This window comes from Macaca fascicularis, chromosome 6 (assembly GCF_037993035.2).
Source record: "Macaca fascicularis isolate 582-1 chromosome 6, T2T-MFA8v1.1".
NCBI lineage: Eukaryota > Metazoa > Chordata > Mammalia > Primates > Cercopithecidae > Macaca > Macaca fascicularis.
This window is the reverse complement of record NC_088380.1, coordinates 43,418,868-43,441,119: the sequence shown is the minus strand read 5'-3', so window position 1 is coordinate 43,441,119 and position 22,252 is coordinate 43,418,868. Positions and strand designations below refer to the sequence as shown.

Here is a 22,252-nt window from a genome sequence, read left to right as displayed (position 1 = left end):
TGTAGATTTTATCATGGATTGAAAGATAACCTTAATCGGAATGAATGTAAAATGGGTCCTTCTTTGTTGTATTCTTTCTGTAGATTATTTCTTCCTTTTCATATCCATTGTGAAATCGGAATTCATGTGAGACAAACATGGTATTTACAAAGCATCAATGGTTACAATTATAGAATTACTTAATCAAACATTATTGTTTACTATTATAAAACCTGATCCCAAAATTTAGCAAGCATGTTTTGATACCCTACCGTGTTCCAGGGGCTATAAAGGGAGTCACAAATACAAAGATGAGGAACTGGCTGCAGCTCTCACAGCTCTTACTAATGAGAGAATAATCTCGAGACTGTTCAGAACACAGCTAACTCTGTGTTTACTCCAGGAGCTGATTTGAAAACCAGAAAGACAAGGTTCAAATGTGATGCTTCCCTTCAAAGCCATGTTTCTTTTTACTTGAAAAAAGGAAAATAAATATACAACTATAGAACAGGAAATGAAAAATAATGAAACAGAATGAGAATGACAGAATAGATATAGAAGGCAGAAAATTGAAAGGTCTTGTTAGGTGAAAGGTTTATGGACTCTAGATGTCTGGAGAATGGATCCCGAGAGCAGGAGGAACCCCTACCTGCCAGTAATTGCTAGCGAAACACCAGTGGTGATCTCAGAAAAGTAGCTTTATCATTTCTTTGAGCATGTAGCTGGCATATGTCTCTCCAGGAGTGAACAGTGAATAGAAACTTGCATTATAGAGAGTTGGCAGTGCTCTGGATGGGTATAACACACATAAGAGTGACAACTCCCAAAGGGGATCTGTGTCACCCAGGTAGACACCTGCTGTCCACACTCTTATGTGGACATGCCTCTCCCTCCAAACTGTGCAAAAGAATCTACTAGTTCTTTTCAACTTCCCTAGACAAAAACTGCTAAGGCAGGTGATGCTTTGTTAAAGAATCTTAATTTACACAAACTGCAATTATACTATTATACTTATATCTAAGTTCTAGTGGTCTCCAGTATTTGTGGAAGGGTCCACTAATTAACTAACCCATTTCCCATTTGTCCTGAGAATACTGGCTGGTGGTGCTTGCAGCTGTATTTTTTACCCTGAGATAACTGGTAGATTACAGTCCTAAACTTATCCTCAAATGCTTTTCAGAGAATTACATCAAAGTAGGACTGATACGGTTGGGACAGCTTGTTTGAACAGAAAGCTGAAAACAGATACCAAATGATCTGGAAAACAAAAATCTGTGAATGATCTCGGGGTAAATGCTGCAGCTGCATGTGCCACCTGCCTGTATTCTTGGGGCAAAGGGGAAATGGGTAAAAAAATTGCTTATAGTATTTTGCTTTTACATTTTATTTATTTTCTCTTATATCCTGGAAGAATTAATGTGTCATAACCTAGAGAATAAAGAGGTCAGCTGATATAGGGGTCAACTAATCTGATATACTCAGGGAGAAAATGTAGAAACACACCATCAAGCATAATCAGTTAGAGCTCCCTTAAAAATGCCTTGACTACATCTTTGGCCAACCTCATAATTTATGGAGTCAATATCATATATGTGGGCACTGTATCATCAGTAATTAAACAATTCAATCAAAACTAAATCAAAACTGACATCTTTACCTAATCATGTATCAGGTTTGCCTGGAGGCCAGCATGGCATCTTGGGCAGAAGACTAGAAGATTGTTGTAATCTGGAGACCTCCCACATGGGTCACTGAAAGCCATTATTTGTTTTCTCTCTTTCCCTAGCTGTAATAAACATTTTTTTTTTTTTAAATTTTCGAGGCAAAGCCTCACTCTGTAAGCTCAGACTACAATATAGTGGTACCATCATAGCTCACTTCAGCCTTGAACTCCTGGGCTCAAGCAATCCTCTTGCCTCAGCCTCCTGAGTGGGTGGGACTACAGGCAGGAACTACCACACCCTGCTAATTAAAAACTTTTCTTTTTTGGTCGGGGGTAGAGATTGGGTTTCACTATGTTGCCTGGGCTGGTCTTGAACTTCTGGCCTCAAGTGATCCTCTTGCCTCAGCCTCTCAAAGTGCTTGGATTACAGATGTGAGCCACCATGCCTAGCCCATAATAAAGTTGTTCTATTCTTAGAATCTTCTCTCATGATGGTAATTCCACCTTCATTTGTGTGTGTGTGTGTGTGTGTGTGTGTGTATGTGTGTGTTGAGATCTCAGCTCACTGCAACCTCTGACTCCTGGGTTTAAATGATTCTCCCACCTTAGCCTCCCAAGTAGTTGGTATTACAAGTGCATGCCACCACACCTGGCTAATATTTTTGTATTTTTAGTAAAGATGGGCTATCACCATGTTGGCCAGGCTGGTCTCAATCTCCTGGCCTCAAGTGATCCCAAAGTGCCAGGATTACAGATGTGAGCCACTGTGCATGGCCCAGATCTTTTTTTTTTTTTTGCTTTGTTCATTGCATTATTCATACCAAAGTGGAAGTATCTCTGATAATTCTATCTTTACTACACTAGCTAATATAGGATCCTCCTAGCTACCTTTCCAGCTCACTTGTGTTAAGTTTCTTGATAGCATTTATCATATAAACACTATCTTATTTATTTATTTGTTGTCATGTTTACTGTTTTTATTTTTTTCCAACCCATGAAGGTATCAAACACTTTATGGCCAAGTCCGTGTCTGCTTGTTGATCACTTATCTCCGGCACCTTGATCACTACATAGCACAATATAGACACTTAGTATTTGTAAATGAAGAGTCAGTAAATGTATTAAAAGACTCAGTGTTGTGGCTGATGCCTGCAATTCCAGCACTTTGGGAGGCTGAGGTGGGAGGACTGCTTGAGCCCAGGAGTTTGAGCCCAGTCTGGGCAACATAGGGAAAGTCCATCTCTACAAAAAATTAAAAAATTATCTGGGTGTGTGGGGAACACGTAGTCTTAGCTACTTGGGAGGCTGAGGTAGGAGGATTGCTTGAGCCTAGGAGATTGAGGATGAACAGTGCTTATGCCACCACCACATTGCAGCCTGGGTGACAGAGTGAGACCTTGTCTCAAAACAAATAAACAAACAAAAAAAAGGGTAGTGTTCAGAGCTCTATAACTGATTATAAACTACCCTATAAAAGGATCAAGGTAAAACAATGATTGTGGATGATAAAATTATTAGAATAGCAATGGTTAAAGACACAATTGACAAGGAAATTGGTTATATTTATGACATACCACAATTTAATATAATGATGATAATTAGTTCTGATAACATGTACTAAGACATTTCAGAATCACAGGAATCTCATAACATTTTGGAACACACATTAATAACACATTTATATAAATACAATCCAAAAAGGTTAAACATCATTTCATATTTGATAATACTTCTTGTGTGATTTTATTATGCCAAGTGAGCCAAATATGCCTCTCTGGATTTCAGGGGAAGTAATGTCAAAAAAATTAGTGAGGGCAAAAACACTGAATTTAGAATTAGATTTTAGAAAGTTTGTCAAACATCAAAGTTTTAAAACATTTGATATCATAAAATAGGATCACAGGTCGTTGTAAAATAAGTCATTCATTTAGTCAAAATGGTAACTCAAAGATTTCAAAACCAGAAAGGCAAAAACTTCTACTCTTTGAGTCTTTCTTTCCCAAACATGAGACCTAATAAAGACAGGAGGAAGTCAACTAAATCTGTTTCTCAAATCTTAAAGACAAATCTACTAAATTGTAATCATCTTGACCATAAGATATAATTTTTATAAACTTTTTCATAACCTTTCATAATTTTTAAATAAAGAATGTTGCCGGGCGCGGTGGCTCAAGCCTGTAATCCCAGCACTTTGGGAGGCCGAGACGGGCGGATCACGAGGTCAGGAGATCGAGACCATCCTGGCTAACACGGTGAAACCCCGTCTCTACTAAAAAATATAAAAAACTAGCCGGGCGAGGTGGTGGGCCCCTGTAGTCCCAGCTACTCGGGAGGCTGAAGCAGGAGAATGGCGTGAACCCAGGAGGCGGAGCTTGCAGTGAGCTGAGATCCGGCCACTGCACTCCAGCCTGGGTGACAGAGCCAGACTCCGTCTCAAAAAAAAAAAAAAAAAAAAAAAAAGGCTTAATGCTCCAATAAAACATTGTTAATCTGACCCCAGGGGCCCACATACTGGTCTTGCATTAGTGTTCCTTTGATACTAACGTTTCATTTATAGGCTGGCCTCAGTGATTTATGCCTGTAATCTCAGCACCTTGGGAGGCCTAGGTGCGCGGATTTCTTGAGCTCAGGAGTTCGACACCAACCTGGGCAACATGTTAAAACCCCTGTCTCTACAAAAAAATCCAAAAGTTAGCCAGGCATGGTGGTGCACACCTGTAGTCCCAGCTACTTGGACGGTTGAGGTGGCAGTGTCACTTGAGTGTGGGAGGCAGAGATTGCAGTGAGCCAGAATCACACCACTGCACTCCAGCCTGGGTCAGCTAGAACCTGTCTCAAAACAACAACAGCGACAATAACAAAAACACAACTGTTTAATTTATAGAGAAACTCTGAACTAATTTTGTCTCTGAAAATGGGTCCTTACAAACTCATAATCCACTTCTTCTGCAATATTCCCAGGGATTAAGAGGGTTGAATTGTTTTTATTTCTGGCCCCATGTCTCACGAATGCCCCTTATTCTGATTTTCATCTTCGCCTATGTCTGAAAATGAGGCTTCAATTGCTATCAATGCTTCAGATTTAGCAGGAGTTAGCGACCTTTTTAGATCCAGGAGTCAAAGCCTTGTAATTTAGTAGCACAATGACTTTAAAAGAAATACAGAAAGTTGGCCGGGCGTGGTAGCTCACGCCTGTAATCCCAGCACTTTGGGAGGCCGAGGGGGGCGGATCACGACGTCAAGAGATTGAGACCATCCTGGCCAACATGGTGAAACCCCGTTTCTACTAAAAATACAAAAATTCACTGGGCTTGGTGATACACTCCTGTAGTCCCAGCTACTCTGGAGGCTGAGGCGGGAGAATCACTTGAACCCAGGCGGCGGAGTTTGCAGTGAGCCGAGGTTCTGCCACTGCACTCCAGCCTGGCGACAGAGCGAGACTCACTCTCTCAAAAAACAAAACAAAACAAAACAAGAAATACAGAAAGTTTCATGGATATAATAACCTAATTTTTAAAAAACTTCCCAAAAAAGAAGTGTGGGAGGGGAGGGAGGAGGGGGGTGTTGGGGAAGAAGCAGGTTGCAGTTGAACTCTTGGTTGTTCCTGGAAAACTGGCACAAGTATTGGGGGGCACACGATGGATGGAAAGTGAGAGGACAGGGTCCAGAATATACTGAGCTCAGGGCTTGCAGCCTCTAGGGCCCCTGGGCCTCTTCAGCAGAACCCCAGACCTCTGGCTCACCGCGAAGAAAGTGCTGTGCCACCGTGTCTGTCGCAGGTAATCAGGGACTCTTAGACTCACAAGCCACCAGTTTTTGTAATTTTATACTCTTCTGGCCCTGGTCATTCCACATAGCTTAGGAACCTGGCTGATGACTTTAATCCTGAAGCGAATTGCACATGAAAAGGGAATTAATGACACTAACATAAAATTCTATAATCTAGGGCAAAAGCTATCCAGAGTCAAATAGTTTGGTTCAGGGGATGAAAAAAAAAAAAAAAAAAAAAAAGGCAGTACTGGGCCCATGAAGAGAAAGTTTTTCTGGGGAACCCTGGTTTATAGAAAGTTTATCATTTCCCCAAATCACATAGTTGCTCCTGAGCAGAGACTGGAATTCTGTCCTGCCAGGAAAAAAATGCGTAGGGGTGATTAGAAAGGAACATTTGGGATGTTAGTGAGGGGCACGCAAGAGTAAGTTCCTAGTTCTCTCTCTCTCTCTGTAAAATACACATAAGTTTACACATAAAGTTTACCATCTTATGCATTATGTGTACAGTTCATAATGCTTTGCAACCGTTATCATCAACCATGTCCACTACTCTTTGTATCTTCTAAAGGCGGAATTTGCTTTTATTGCCCAGGCTGGAGTGAAGTGGTATGATCTCGGCTCACCGCAACCTCCACCTCCCGGGTTCAAGCGATTCTCCTGCCTCAGCCTCCCGAGTAGCTGGGGTTACAGGCATGTGTCACCATGCTCGGCTAATTTTGTATTTTTAGTAGAGACAGGGTTTCTCCATGTTGGTCAGGCTGGTCTCGAACTCCTGATCTCAGGTGATCTGCCCGCCTCGGTCTTCCAAACTGCTGGGATTACAGTCATGAGCCACCACACCTGGCACAAGTTAGTTTTAACTATTCTTCATCATTTTGTATTTATTTATTTATTTTAAAGTTGGGGTCTTATTGTACTGCCCAGCTTGGTCTCAAACTCCTGGAATGAAGCAATTCTCCCACCTCAGCCTCACGAGTAGCTGGTACTACAGTACTACAGGCATGAGCCATTAAACCCAGCTCCATAAATGTTTTCAGTATAAACATGTTACAAAACATTTATAGGGGCTTTTCTTTCTTTAAAAAAAAACAAAAACTGGCCATTAGAGGCATGACACTGAGTAATACAGCTATCATAGTCCTTATTTTAAGACATATTTTCATAACTGGTGCCACGTACTTATACTTGTTTATCCACTTGTATATAATATTGCATTAAATCCTAAAATTGACACAGTCTAATACTAAACAGTTATTATTTCAGAGATGCATGGTATCCATTTCCTGTTGTTCCTTTCAACTCCCTTTACATTTCTATTTTTTAAATGTGATTTTTTTCCGAATTCCATCCTGCCTTCTAAAACCATCTCATATTCTAAAATCTTTCTGGCCCTGTATGCTATATTTTCTGATATCACTTTAAATTTTCTTTCTTTTTTTTTTTTTTTTGAGACGGAGTCTCGCTCTGTCCCCCTGGCTGGAGTGCAGTGGCGCGATTTCTGCTCACTGCAAGCTCCGCCTCCCGGGATCATGCCATTGTCCTGCCTCAGGCACCTGAGTAGCTGGGACTACAGGCACCCGCCACCGCGCCCGGCTAATTTTTTTTTGTATTTTTAGTAGAGACGAGGTTTCACTGTGGTCTCGATCTCCTGACCTTGTGATCCGCCCGCCTCGGCCTCCCAAAGTGCTGGGATTATAGGCGTGAGCCACCGTGCCTGGCCAAATTTTCTTATTGTTTTCTGTGATTTCTTTTTTGCAGTCCTTCTTTATAGAATTGTAGAGTTTAGCAGTCTTCTCATTTTTTGTTGGTTTGTTTTTGTTTTTGTTTTATTTTGTTTTGTTTTTTTGTGTGTGTGTGCGCCTGATTTTTAATTTTTGTTTTATTTTGTTTTGTTTTTTTGTGTGTGTGCCTGATTTTTAATTTTTTTTTTTTTTTTTTTTTACTTTAAGCTCTGTTGGGCTTGAGTGCCTGTGATTTCTATGTCATTTCCAACAATCTGATTCCATGGCGCCCTCAAAGCCCTCATCTCTGTGGCTAACATAGGAGATGAAAGCTCAGTTCCCAGAGTATCCAAACACCAGAATCGATGAAGAGAGGGAGAGAAACAAAAGTAGACTGTAAGACTTCAGAATAGGAAGTGAGAATGGTCACATGGGAAGCCTGCTCCATATCCAAATCACAAAACCACTGTCCAATTCTACTTTGACAATTTATTGCCATTTTCTTATACCGATAACTGGCATTTAATCAATCTAACAAGAAGTGCAAGGCAAAGACAGTTTTATTCCCACATTCCATTCAGATTGTAGCACCTAAGCTCCTCTATATTCAAATTTAAAACTGTGACAGTGTGGGAAAAAAAATGACCTCATAGCTAGACACAATTAATACCAACACTGAGTTTCTGGGTTTTAATTTATCACATCTAAGGTGACAGAAAAGTTTTGAAGTCCAAAGGGTGATTGCTACTGCAAGTTTTTTCATCTCTTTCTGAAGACACCCATTTTTCTGTGCCTGGCACACTGCAGGTTGAAGCTATGGGGATGCATAAATCTTTCTCCTGGGATACCTACAGGAAGGAGTGAGTCTCAGATGCTGCAGGCCCTGAGATGGGGAGAGACTGTGAGAGAATAGCCTCCCTGGGCCAAGTATGCACCGGTGATGTTCTTGAGCCTTCAGTGTTGCTGGATTTTGAAGTTTTGCTGGATATTCAGTTTTGCTGGATTCAATCCATGTGAATTCTTGAGATGGGCATGACCCACATTGGCAGAATTCTGCAACTGCCTGGAATGTCTGACCTGGAGCTGATGCCCTGGAATCCCATGGTTGTCAATTCAAAAGGCACAGGGCTGGGGGTCTTCCTCATGGCTCCATAAATTTAATTTCTACTTCCACCCTGTGAATATAAACTTCAGACCATTGAAGGAATGTTTATTGATGATTGTTCTCTGCTCTCAGCATGGAGGCTATGCTCAGCTTCAAGATTACCCCAGGACAGTGGACCACTGCCCTTTCCCACCCTGTTGACATCATATCCATAGTTATTCAAAGACTCCCTGGAGTTCAGCCTCCAGCTCTGATGTGGGTCCCAGTCCCCTTCATGCCACCATGCCCACCTATATGTGCTTCCAATCCTGACTCTACCCACTCCAAATCTATGTCACGGGTGGAGAATATGGAAGAAGGCTTCGATCCTCATGTACAAAGAACTATGAATTCTGAGATCTAAAAGTAAAGTTCCTTAGCACATTATTGATTATACGAACAGATTTTTTTCCAGTTGAAAGCCTTGAAGTGATTCAGAAAATGAAGAGCAAAATATGGAAGGATCTTCACTGCAGACACTTCCAGTTCCAGGCAGGGCATAGTCCTATGGAAGTCCACAAGAACAGCATGAGGGCTCCCACTGGGGTGCATTAATTGATTCCAAGGCATTGGTAGAAAGGGCTGGTGCCATGAGCCATGAGCAAGACTGGGTTCCTTTATTTTCTGGGTTCCTGTCTGTCCTAAGCCTCAGTTTTCAGCAATTTCTTGGGGGCAGCCTGGGCTCTGAGAGTTGCTCTGGGCATCTGTCTGTCCATCTTCGCTGGTTGGCATCTCCTGGCTGGGTCAGGGCCCATTGTGTTGTGTTGTCTATAGCTTACACCTGTTTTTCAAGTGTGTATAGCTCTTCTCTGGTTTCAGCAATTGGCCCCAGACATGTGGGTCTCAACAACATTTTTTTGTCCCCTTTAAACTTCAGGAATGACTCTAGCTTATGTAAGCCCAGCATGGCAGCCTGAATGCACTGCACTTCATATGTGCACAGAACTGGGGACACTGACAGTAGTGGCTCAGTGCAGTAAGGCTGTCCAGTTCCCAGTCCTGGCTTATTTTAGGTTTAGGCCAGGTGGCATGTGGGGCTCTGGACATACTGCTTTCAAGACAGCCCTTCCAAAGATGATGAATGGGGCTCCATATTTTAGCCTCTAGATCAGGCAAAGCTATGTGGCTTGTTTAGGAAAGGGAGTAAATGATTCAGTACAGTACGGAGTGTGCTCTGTCATATACAGAATGGCAGACACCAAAGTCCAAGTAGTTGGGGAGATGATCACTAATTTGCCTGGAAAAATTGCCTTAGGACCTGATAGGATTAAGGTGAAAACTGTAGACACAATTGAAAATCATCAGGGTTGTTATGATTGAATCAGGTAAGAAAAGGGGAAGTGAGGGAAATTCCATGGGATGTTAGATTCTCATTACAGCCAGTGTCTATCGTAGGGGAGAAAAAGTAATAGTTTTTAGTCCATGCATGAGTTGTGATGATTTGATTTCTTTGCAGTCTATATTAAACCATCCAGCTTCAGCTTACAGGTCTTCAGGAAAAGTATAGTTTAACTTCAGCAATTCCAAGCCACAAGGATAGAAGGAAAGTTAGAAATATTAGTTTGAACAGCCATAGTTAGATTTTTTTTTTTTTCTTGAGACAGGGTCTTGCTTTATCACGGAGGCTGGTGTGCAGAGGCACAAACAAGGCTCACCGCAGCCTCTACCTCCTTGGCTCAAGCAATCCTTCCACCTTTGCCTTCCAAGTAGCTGTGACCACAAGCACATGCCACCATGCCCAGCTAATTTTTGTACTTTTTGTAGAAACAGGGTTTTGCCATTTTGCTCAGGCTAGCCTTGAAGTCCTGAGCTCAAGCAATCTTCTCACCTCGGCCTCCCAAAGTGCTGGGATTACAGGTGTGAGCCTGACACCCAGCCGATTGCCCTATATTAAAGGGAACAAAAAGTTCAAGATCCAGTCTAGATTTCAGGAAGATGACATCAAAAACAATGAGCTAGAATCTAATGACAGGTACACTATAGTTTTTTTTTTTTTTCCTGAAATTTTTTTTCTGTATGCTTATGCCCTTTTCTATCAAACAACATGAAAGTATTAATAAAACTAATTTGTTTGCAAAATAAATTTGATGTCGTTAAAGTTGGCCTCATTATTTACACAAGTGCAGAAGGAATAGTGGTTTATCACATAGGCTCTCTTTAAGTTAGCTTTTCTGGACCTTTTCATAAGGAATCTCAAATTACACTTTTTTTTTTTTTTTTTTGAAACGGGGTCTTACTCTGTCACCCAGACTGGAGTGCAGTGGCGCAATCTCAGCTCACTGCAGCCTCTGCCTCCTGGGTTCCAGCAATTCTTCCACTTCAGCCTCCCTAGTAGCTGGGATTGCAGGCGAGCGCCTCCATGCCCAGGTAATTTTTGCATTTTTAGTGGAGACAGGCTCTCACCATGTTGCCCAGTCTGGTCTCGAACTCCTGACCTCAGGTGATCCACCCACCTCAGCCTCCTAAAGTGCTGGGATTACAGGCATGAGCCACTGTGCCCGGCCATGTTCTTTGCTTAAAACATATGAGATATGGCCCAGCTTTATAGTTATTGTCATGCTACCTTACATGCATGTAAATCTCTTAAGGCTAACTCAATACTAGTGTTCTCTGTCTCTTCTATTGGGTACACAGGGGTCTTTTTGTTGTCAGGATTGTTTTATTTCCCCCACAGTGGATATGTTCTTCCCCTTTCTTTCTTCCTAAGTGGATTATTCTGAGAAGCAGTCAAAAATAGGGCTACCTAGAAGATGGTTCCATGTGATCAAGCAAACTGTTGTGCTCATGGTAGGTTCAGTTCATAGAACCCAGTGTTGTTACAGGTAGTGGGGAATTCTCTTTAGGAAAAAGAATAAAACTTTTGAGTACAAGATTATAGACCTGTTTAAAGGGATCCTAAAAGCTAAGCTTCCTTAGCTGCATGGTAAATTCACCTCTGACCCTGACCCAATTTGGGCCAATGAGGTAGCACAGCATGGAATTGCCTCTTACTCCTTCCTTTTTCACTTTCCTCTCTTTTAACTCCCACTCTCTTTAAAACAAACAAACAAACAAACAAAAACTCACTTTTGAATTAAAAGGTTTCACATAAGTTTTCACTTTAGCTAACACTTCCTGGGGAAGCCAGGTGAAGAAAAATATGTCTCTCTGCTTAACTTACATGCTTTGACCTTTTTCCTTTGCTGTCTGAATCCTCAATAATTCAATCTGTACTGAAAAGATTATGAGGGTGCCTACAAAAATAGAATGATTCAGTCCACTATTGACTTTTGAATGGCCCCGAATGAGACATGATGCCAGTATTTAATAAGTCTGCCTGAGCGGGGCAGAAAAAATACATAGAAAGGCCTTTTTAAGTATCAAGCAAGTATGAATATTTATAAGCCAATTTTGCATATCAGTCTTATCAATCCCCCAATTTTTGGTTAGCCAATAACTCTTATGATCACAGGTATTAAAAAATTATAAATAATGGATTAGCGTACTGAATCCAGAAATGTAAGTTTTTAAAAATACATCATGATCTTGTGGGATTTATTCCACAAACTCAATATTGGTTTAGCATTTGAAAATCAGTTAATATTATTCACATTAACATTAAAAAGGAATAAAACTATATGATAATATCAGTAGATGCAGAAAATTGTTTAAAATTTAACTTATTATTATTATTAAAACAAAACATATCTTAACAAATTAGAAAAAGTGGATTCCCTTATTTATTTAAAACTATATCTATAAGAGACATACAGTTAATATTCCACTTTGAAGGAAATAAAAAATGTTTAACCCCAAAATACATTTATTTGACATATTTTCAGATGGCTGTCAGAGAACCAGCAAAAGAAATAGCCCTGCAATGCTGTGGTTTGTGGGAAAAATTTACATCTGTGGACAATCTGCACTGATACATAAAGGCCTTCTCTTGTCCACATCTAGGAAGAATTAACAGAGAGTCTGGAACCGTTAAAGGTTTTCTCCCACCTTTAACTTGTTTTGCCATGATCCACTTTTTTCTGTAAACTCAGGATAGTATATAAGCTCCTGCACCTCACTGAGGGGCTGGGCAATCACACATTTTGTATGTGTTTTCTCCTATTAATCTGCCTCTGTGAGTTGATTTTTAGAGCAAACTTTCAGAGTGCTAAGAGAAAGATTTCCCTGGGCCCCTGAAAATTGGGTGCTTTGAGCAGGAACAGAAAGTTTGGCTCTTTTGGAAGCCCACGGTTGAGGGAAAGCAGGAGCTGATCAGCTAGCATAAGGATAAGAATTTCTTACCAGCCAGATTCCAGGCTCCACTCTGTGGAATCTGGTCACTCTCTGTTTATTTTTCCTGTCCAAAATCTTGACTGATGGGAGAAAAGGATTTGTGTGACTAGTGCCGGTGTATCGACTCTGTTGTACTTTCTGGTACTTTGTGGTAAGAATCATGTTGTTTCATCCTCTTTCCTCCCAGAATAGTCTTTTCTTTGTCTTTATCTTTCTGTGTTGCTCTGTCATAAAGAGGAGTAAGGAGTATAGCAGTACAGATGAGGGTTTTCTCTCATCTTGTTTTGTTTTTTTAAATTTTAATTTAATTTCTTTTTTTTTTATACAGAGTCTTGCGCTGTTGTCCAGGGTGGAGTGCAGGGGCATAATCCGGGCTCACTGCAACCTCTGCTTCTTGGGTTGAAGCAATTCTCATGCCTCAATCTTTGTGTAGCTGGGATTATAGGAATGCACCACCACATCCAGCTAATTTTTATATTTTTAATAGAGACTGGGTTTCACCATGTTGGGCAGGCCTCAAACTCCTGGCTTCAAGTGATCTGCCCACTTCGGCCTCCCACCATCCTGGGATTACAGGCGTGAGCCACCAGTTCCCAGTCCTATTTTGTTTTTGTTTTAGAAACAGGGTCTTACGCTGTCACCCAGGCTGAAATGCAGTGGCATGATTATAGTTCTCTGTAACTTCAAACTTCTGGACTCAAGCCATCTTCCTGCTTTAGCCTCCCTAGTAACCAGGACTACTTTTTAAAAAAATACTTTTGTAGAGATGGGACTCCCTATGTGCTCAGCCTTCTCATGAACTCCTGGCCTCCCAAAGCACTAGGATTACAGGTGTGAGCCACCATGCCAGGCCCGAAATAATCAATATGCCAGAGGTATATTGTTATACTGGTATATTGGGGTGGTGATTCTGGTGTCCAACAGTCATATTTTGGTAGAGTGTATCCAGAATAATCAACTCAGAACGTAGGTTGGTATCTTGAACTGGAGTGTTAGGGAGAAGGGACACAGTAAAATCACACACGCACACACACACACACACACACACCATGAGAAGATGAGTCTTAAATTTGCACCAAGAGTTGATTTCTTAACACTGAATGCTAAAATTACATTTATCTATTCAGTCACAGGCAGAGCTATACACACTCCAATTTCCCTAAGTGAGGCTGTGCAACTACAAAATGGAGAGAACTGAGAAGCAAGCCCAGCACAAAGCACGTGCTCACCACAGTTTTCAGTTGAGAATGAAACAAGGTAAAGCACAAAATACAGTTGGCATGGTGTCTGTCACAAATAATGATTTTTATGCCACAAACCACACAATATGTGAGTAAACTAAAAGGGGAGGCAAGAAGCTGAAATTGTTTCTGAGAAATTGCACCTTACAGATACTGGAGGAGTGGGGAAGATGATTTTCCCACTCACCCAACCATTTCAATGTATTGAGCTACACCGCAAAAAAAAACCAAATACAATAAAAAAAAAAGGTTTCAAAAATTACAACTCAGCTTGGCATGGTGGCTCATGGCTGTAATCCTGGCATTTTGGGAGGCCGAGGCGGGTGGATCACATGAGACCAGGAGTTCGAGGCTAGCCTGGCCAACACGGTGAAACCCCGTCTCTTCTAAAAATACAAAAATTACCTGGGTGTTATGGCAGGAGCCAATGGTCCCAACTACTCGGGAGGCTGAGGCACAAGAATGGCTTGAACCTGGGAGGCAGAGGTTACAGTCAACCAAGATCATGCCACTGCATTCCAGCCTTGGCGACAGAGCAAGATTCTGTCTCAAAAATAAATAAGTGAACAAAATAAAAATAATTAAAAAAGTAAAAAATCACAACTCTAATCTCTATGCTATTTTCAAGACATAAACTAAAAAATGGCACTAAAGATTGAAAACAAAGGAGTGGATACCTGAATTTAATCAATTCTAAGGTAAATGTTTTTATCATTTAGTATCTCTGAAACATGTATATATTTTTAAATGGGTGGCCTCTTACCATTGGGACACAGTACAATTTGCAGCATTCTCCTCTGTTAATGGTATATGTAATAATGTCTCAAGTGACCCCTTCTTGCAGGGCTTGTAATCCCAGCTATGTTATTTTATTTTATTTTATTTTTTTGAGACAACATCTCCCTCTGTCACCCAGACTGAACTGCAGTGGTGCAGTCACAAATCACTATTCACTGCAGCCTGAATCTCCAGGGCTCAAGAGATCCTCCCACTTCAGCTTCCCTAGTAGCTGGGACTACAGGCACTCAAGACCAAATCTGACTAATTTTTCAATTTTTTTTCTTTTCTTTTCTTTTTTTCTTTTTTTTTGTTTTTTTGTAGAGGCAAGGGCCTTACTTTGTGCTTAGGGTGGTCTTGAACTTCTGGACTAAAGAGATCCTCCTGACTCAGCCTCCCAGAGTGCTGGGACTACAGGAGGGAGCTACTGCTCTGAGTCAGCTTTTCTGCTAAAATGCTCTGCTGAGGTGGAAATGAGGAGGGTGAAGCAGTGGGCGGGCATTTGTTTTAAAAAGGCTCTACCTAGGCTGTTCCTTTTGGTGAAGTGCTTGTAACTTTTAAGGTGGAAACGATGCCATTTTTCATTTATTCTCCCGTCTGTAAGACCAGAAGGCAATTGGAGGATCCTGGAATACAGGGAGAAACCAGGTAGCAGAAGAAGTAGTATGGTGGGAGGGGAAGATCAAAACAAACACCTTGGGAGTGGGTGAGAATTGCGACCCCAAATTGGGTCTCCTGACTTGTCAAGGCCCTTCTCTGGGCTCCTCTGCACCTGTCCTCTGCCCAGGTTCATCCAGAAAAGGATGGAATTGGTTGCATGGTGCCTTCAGGATGCGATTGGGAGATGATGCGTTTGCGTGGGAACGCTCTTGGTAGGGTCTGTAAATCTCTTGGGGGGGGGGGGGAATTACATCCGGATGTGTAGTGTTTTTTTGGGAAATGTGAAAGCTTATGGGAAAAATACGTTTTTCTTCCAAGCCGTGGCAGTTCCTTATTTCCTGTGAGGAAGGAGTTTATAGCCCCACTCTTGACTGAAAAGTGTGAGAGAATTCAAGCTCTTGAAAATTCAGCTGTTTGCATTTCCGGAAAGACAGAGAAAGCCTCAGTGATCCATTTCACAAATCAAGGGTATAGGAAAGTGGATGGTAATTTGAGATGTTTATTGGGTTTAGAGAGGGAACAGACGTCTGCCATCAATCCCACCTCCTGTGCTGGAGTCTTGCAGTTCATTTTTCTCTCCAGCCCTCTTCCAACTCCTATGCCCAATATCAAAGACATCTGACAGAGTTAACCATCAGAATCAACGAGCGGTTCCCACAGAGTTCGCTCCTGCAGGAGTGGTACCGGGACAGGCGAGGGAGACCTGAAGCTGCGGTCAGAAAACGCTGTGCCTTTTACGCTCCTAGGGAACCTTAGACCGAGAGTTTCAAGTGTTTCAAGGCAAGCAGTTGTCGGCCCCTCCTGTAGGATCCTGTGGGTTCCGGACCCGGAAGAGAGCCTGGGAGCCAGGGGTGACCTGGAAGAGCCCAGTCACGGAGGCTGGATGGCTGTTTGCTGCGTAGGAAGCTGTTGGCGACCAGAATGGTTTTTACTTTGTTCCTGGGACCAACAGGATCTGCGTGGTTCTCAGGGCATAAGTCAACTACTCTCCCACTGCGCAACGCAATGCGTGGAATGCAAGAACAGTACAGACTTCCTGCCGGCCTCGGTGGCCAACGCCTGTGATCCCAGCACTTTGGGAGTCCCAAGCGAGCAAATCACTTGAGCTCAGGAGTTCAAGACCAGCCTGGGCAACATAGCGAGACCCCAGTCTCTAATACACACACACACACACACACACACACACACACACACACACACACACACACACACACACACACATATACACACACACGAATTAGACGGGGGTGGTAGCACTCACCTGTGGTTTCGGCTACTCTAGAGGCTGAGGCGGGAGGATCGCTGGATCCCAGGAAGTGGAGGCTGCACTGAGCCAAGATGACACCACTGCACCAGCGTAGGCCAGAGAGGAAAAAAGAAAAGGACAACAGACTTCCCTAAGCCTGTGGGGGACAGAGTGGGTAGAACCGGTAGCACTTTGGAGGCACCAAGCGCGCGGTTGGTCGGTCGCTGCACCGTTCCTTTCCCAGCGCCAGCGGTTTCTCACTGCCAACGCCACTCCTTTGTCAGCGTTATCGGATGCTCTCTGACTGCAACCTTCCTTCCGCCAAAAGTTGTCTTTTGCAACTGCACAGGCATTTGCTACGGGCAGGTGATCGCTGGGTCCCAGCGCCGCTGGTTTCACAACTTTGCGGGTGCCCCACCCCATCCCACCATCACCCGCCAGGAGCATAATCGGTGAACCGAGCCCGCGGTTTCTCCGCTGCGCCTTCGCCCATTGCGTCCTGCGAAGCCAGTGGACTCGCTGATCGCAAGGTTGGTTTCACCAAGTCCGGCGTTTCTTGGCACCGCTCTGTGCTTTGTGCTAGCCCAGGCCGGTCTCAGCACTGTTAGGTGCCCTCCAAAGGCGATTCTCTGTCATGGGTAGGAAAGCTGTTATGAGACGACAGTTTTTCAGAAGTTTCTAGTCGAGTCCAGCTGACAGTGGTTTCTGAATCGCAGAACCACTGGTTGCGCGGAGCTGGATGGTACTTCTGTGGCCGCGAATGTTTCTCTGTCGTATCCCCAAGGCTGTCGTCGAAATCGCGGTGTTTCTCTGGCCCCACAGCCACGCGGGTAACTTCTTCAGTGGCTGCGGGGTTCACTCCACTGAGTTGCTCTTTTTGATCCGCGCTTTGTCACAGAGACCAGAGCAGACACTTTTCTGTTTGTGTCAACTGCTAGCTGTGCTGTGCACAGTTTCCTTGTCTCCGTGCGAGGCTTTCTCCAGCCGAGGCCCTCTAGTGCCGGCGTCGCGGTCGCAACACCCAGCGTTTCCATTGACTCTTTCGCCAGCAGCGCGGTGCCAGCGGTTTTGCCTTCACAACACTTGTTGAACGGAGTTTCTCGGTGGCCGAACTTCTCTTTTTTTCTCAGAGTCGACGGTTCCTTGGTGACAGCACCGTTGTTTGCGCCAAAACAAACGTTGTCCTTGACAACGTCGCTGGCTGCATTCCTTCCCAGGCTCCTGGCACCGCCATTTCGCCGAGCCGTGGTCTCTTGTTCGCAGTTCTGTGCCTCCATTTATCGGTGGCGGCAGCCCTCAGGCCACGGATCTGAGACGTTCAGAGTGGCCGGTGCCCCAGTTGCGCTGAGTCTGGCGTTGCCGGACGGACGGGTGCTGCAGGGCTGGGCGGGCGGAGCCCGAGGCTCCTCAGAGCCGGTGACAGGGGAGCTGCACGGGCACAGTCTCTTCCCAGGGCCGCCGCACGGGTTCCGGCTCGGCCGCCGGAACGCAGTCCTGGGGCGGCGCCGCTGCGCGTCTCTGTCGCAGGACCCCGCGGTTTCCCGCGACCTTGGCTTCTGGGTCCTAGCAAGTTTCCATTTCGCGGTGCCCAGGATTTCTACCCCCGGTCCAAGTAGGGGAACGGCCAAAATGTGATTTCTCAGCCCAAGCAAGTCCTGACTTAAGACAAACACCGGTCTAGCCCTGGCTGCGATATCTGGGCCGTAGGAAGTCACCGTTTTGCCATAGGAAGGCGAAGTTACTCTGTGACTCATTTGTCAGCAGCTCCGGGTCTCCGGTAGCCTCGGATTTCTAATCGTAACAGCCGTGGGGTCAACCCAGCCTCAAGTTTCTTAGTCCTAGCAAGTTCCGGTTTCCTACTAGTGAGCCTTGCTTTAGCTGCGCAGGAGACGTTTAACTCCTGTGGAAATCTGGGTACCAGCGAATGCGTTTTTTTGTTTTGTTTTGTTTCGTTTTGTAAAGGTTTAGTGATGGTCAGTTTAGCGGTGTTGGGAGCTCTTATGCCAAGTTTGGTTTCGCAATAGCGAGTCCCGTCTTAGCTAGGCTTGTGGTCTAGTGTCTTCAGAACTCCCAGGGAAGTCAGGAAGGCCGGCGAACGCGATTTCTCGGTTTTACCGAGCTCCCTTTGACAATAGCAAGCCCCGCCCATCGCGACTTTTTCCTCCTGTGGACCGAATCGGCATATACCAGTTACTACGATTTTTTAGTCGCACCTAAACACGTTTAACCGTGGCTATGTTTGTTTGTCATAGGAAATTATGACAGGAGCAACCTGCAGGGCTTTAGATGTGACAGAAACATTCTAATGGTAGGCATTGCATCGTTTAGCCATATTTGTAATTTCTTCTTTGTACGGTTCGCTCTCTGTAATTTTCGCTAATAAATGCACATTATTTTTGTGTATTTTGCTCTGAGGACAGTGTTACCGATGTGTTTTGCGTTTTTACTTGCATTTCAGACTTTCATTATTTTAAATTTTTATTTTTATTTAAATGTTACGTTTTTGTTTTTGTTTTTCCTACTAATTTTGAGCGTCTCAGCTTCGTGCTTCTTGACTTTCATTCTCTCAGGAGCCGGGGAGCCGAGCTCGGTCTTAGCCTCGCTGGTGTTAGGCTCCGGGTTCTGTCTGGCGGCTCCGCTTCCCATGCGGAGCTGGCGGTTTTGTATCAGCAAGTTTGCTAGCAGCGCCCACTGGGCGTTTTCTCAGTTGCCGCTCCCAACGTGACGTTTCCCGTTCGCGGGGTCCTTACGTTCTCAGTGCTGTCACTTTGTCGCTCCTAGAACCGCTAGTATCTCGCAGGAACTTCCTGAACCCCGTTTTGCCATGCAGAACGGTGACTGCACCCAGCCGCCGTTGGCACTAGTAACTCCGTGGTACCATTAGCCGGCGCTTTTTCTGTCACAACCCGTTAGAACGGGTTAAAACATATTAAACCTGTCAAACACACTGAGCGGATTAAAACACATTAACATGCCACAACACATTTTCCTGGCACGACACATTTAAACAGAGTTGGTTCATTTCCTCCAAACAGGTTGTTTAGGCGTGGAAGCACCGCTCTTTTCTAAGAGCACGCTCTTTCTCTTTAGCAGCCCCACTTACGGCGCCGAAAACGGATATTTGTTTGGCAATACCAGCGCTATCCGCTAGGTGCCGGCGCTTGCTAAGTTCAACGTGCCAGTTTCTCGTTAGCAAGACGGTTATTAGCGCAGAGCCCCAGCGGACAGTTTTCCGGTGGCAGCAACGCTCATTTCCCGAAAACGAGTGGTTCTTGGTCCTTGCAGCGCTCTTTAATACGTGCGTTCTGTAGTGCTAGTTCTCTGCAAGGTTTGCTTAGCGTTGTTTCCTTTCGGTTTCTTTTCTCGCTATGTTTTTCTGTCGGAATCACGGTTCGTTTTGGTTCTATGAACTCTCTAAAATTTTATCGTTTTTCATTTGTCTACGAATCTTCGTGCATTTGCTACTAATGAGTTTCTTGATATCTGACTGGCCTCCGCCCACGGGCTCTGGTAGAGCATAAATACCCAGGCTGAGGGTAGTGCAGAAGGCTCTCCCTCCTTGATCAGGGCAACCGTTTGTTTCCTCCTGGTCTGAGGCTTAAGCGATGGAGCAACATTTTCTTGGCTGTGTGAAGCGGCCTTGGGATTCCCCCGAGGTGGCGCCAGAGCCCGGGTTTCCGCCTATTGTGAGTTCAGAAGATCGTGGGCCGTGGCCCCTCCCTTTGTATCCAGTACTAGGAGAGTACTCATTGGACAGCTGTGATTTGGGACTGCTTTCCAGTCCTTGCTGGCGGCTACCGGGAGTCTACTGGCAAAACGGACTCTTTCCTGGAGTCCAGAGCACCTTGGAACCAAGTACAGCGAAGTCCCCTGAGTTCGGTTGGCCGGGGACACAGAAGCAGCAAGAGGCATCCGTGGAAGAGGTGGGGCAGGGAGAGGAACCCGACAGACTCACGCTCCAGCAGCTTTCCTGGTGCAGTCCTCCGCATTCCTGGAACAGACAGCAGGACACCGACGTCTCTGACAGCGGGTGCCTTTTGGAAGGCCGCCATCCTCCTGCCCTCCATCTGTGGCGCCACCCCCCGGGGGGTTTCTCAGACTGCCTGGAGCGGATTCTTCGCGTTGGTTTTGCCGCGTTCTCTGTACTCTGGGCGTGCTGCCTACGAATCTGTGGAGCTAAACAGCCTTAGATATCAGCAGGAGGCTTTTTGGATTCTCCTCCTTGAAAAGATGCTCAGTTACCAAGCGTCTCCACCTAGAAAATAAAAATACATTAAGATGGGCTTTCATTGCTGGTTGTCCGTTTTTGAATTCTCCTTTTTCCTGATGTTTCTTTCTTGTTTCGTGTGGCTTATTACTTTCAGTTTCCTTGTCTTTTATACACTTATATTTATTTTATTAAATATTTCACTTGTATCTGTTTTAACTTTGAGAAATCTATTTTATGATTGTAGAGTTCTTAGCAGACCAGACACTTTTCTGTTTGTGTCAACCGCTAGCTGTGCCGTACACAGTTTCCTTGTCTCGGTGCGGAGCTTTCTCCATCCGAGGCCCTCTGGTGCCGGCGTCGCGGTGGCAGCACCCGGCCTTTCCGTCGACTCTTTCGCCACCGGCGCGGAGCCGGCGGTTTTGCTGTCACAGCACTTGCTGCACGGAGTTTCTCGGTGGCCGAACTTCTCTTTTTTTCTCGGAGTCGACGGTTCCTTGGTGACAGCACCGTTGGTTGCGCCAAAACGAATGTTGTCCTTGACAACGTCGCTGGCTGCATTCCCTCCCAGGCTCCTGGCACCGCCATTTCACCGAGCGGTGGTCTCTTGTTCGCAGCTCTGTGCCTCCGTTTCTCGGTGGCGGCAGCCCTCAGGCCACGGATCTGAGAGATTGGAAGTGGCCGGTGCCCCAGTTGCGCTGAGTCTGGCGTTGCGGGACGGACGGGTGCTGCAGGGCTGGGCGGGCGGAGCCCGAGGCTCCTCGGAGCCGGTGACAGGGGAGCTGCACGGGCACAGTCTCTTCCCAGGGCCGCCGCACGGGTTCCGGCTCGGCCGCCAGAACGCAGTCCTGGGGCGGCGCCGCTGCGTGTCTCTGTCGCAGGACCCCGCGGTTTCCCGCGACCTTGGCTTCTGGGTCCTAGCAAGTTTCCATTTCGCGGTGCCCAGGATTTCTACCCCCGGTCCAAGTAGGGGAACGGCCAAAATGTGATTTCTCAGCCCAAGCAAGTCCTGACTTAAGACAAACACCGGTCTAGCCCTGGCTGCGATATCTGGGCCGTAGGAAGTCACCGTTTTGCCATAGGAAGGCGAAGTTACTCTGTGACTCATTTGTCAGCAGCTCCGGGTCTCCGGTAGCCTCGGATTTCTAATCGTAACAGCCGTGGGGTCAACCCAGCCTCAAGTTTCTTAGTCCTAGCAAGTTCCGGTTTCCTACTAGTGAGCCTTGCTTTAGCTGCGCAGGAGACGTTTAACTCCTGTGGAAATCTGGGTACCAGCGAATGCGTTTTTTTGTTTTGTTTTGTTTCGTTTTGTAAAGGTTTAGTGATGGTCAGTTTAGCGGTGTTGGGAGCTCTTATGCCAAGTTTGGTTTCGCAATAGCGAGTCCCGTCTTAGCTAGGCTTGTGGTCTAGTGTCTTCAGAACTCCCAGGGAAGTCAGGAAGGCCGGCGAACGCGATTTCTCGGTTTTACCGAGCTCCCTTTGACAATAGCAAGTCCCGCCCATCGCGACTTTTTCCTCCTGTGGACCGAATCGGCATATACCAGTTACTACGATTTTTTAGTCGCACCTAAACA

General features: G+C 44.9%; 1 protein-coding gene and 1 long non-coding RNA gene across 2 annotated transcripts in view; both read left to right on the top strand.

The window, feature by feature from the left end:
• The window catches only part of LOC141406987 (uncharacterized), a 125,641-nt gene that overhangs the window by 66,955 nt on the left and 36,434 nt on the right, over positions 1 to 22,252 (top strand). The gene's annotated exons all lie outside the window — the stretch shown is intronic.
• On the top strand, positions 16,832 to 20,755 carry LOC102131535 (annexin-2 receptor). The gene has a single exon (XM_073993415.1). It carries the CDS (start codon positions 20,077 to 20,079, stop codon positions 20,659 to 20,661), a length of 585 nt encoding a protein of 194 aa, XP_073849516.1. The 5' UTR covers positions 16,832 to 20,076; the 3' UTR covers positions 20,662 to 20,755.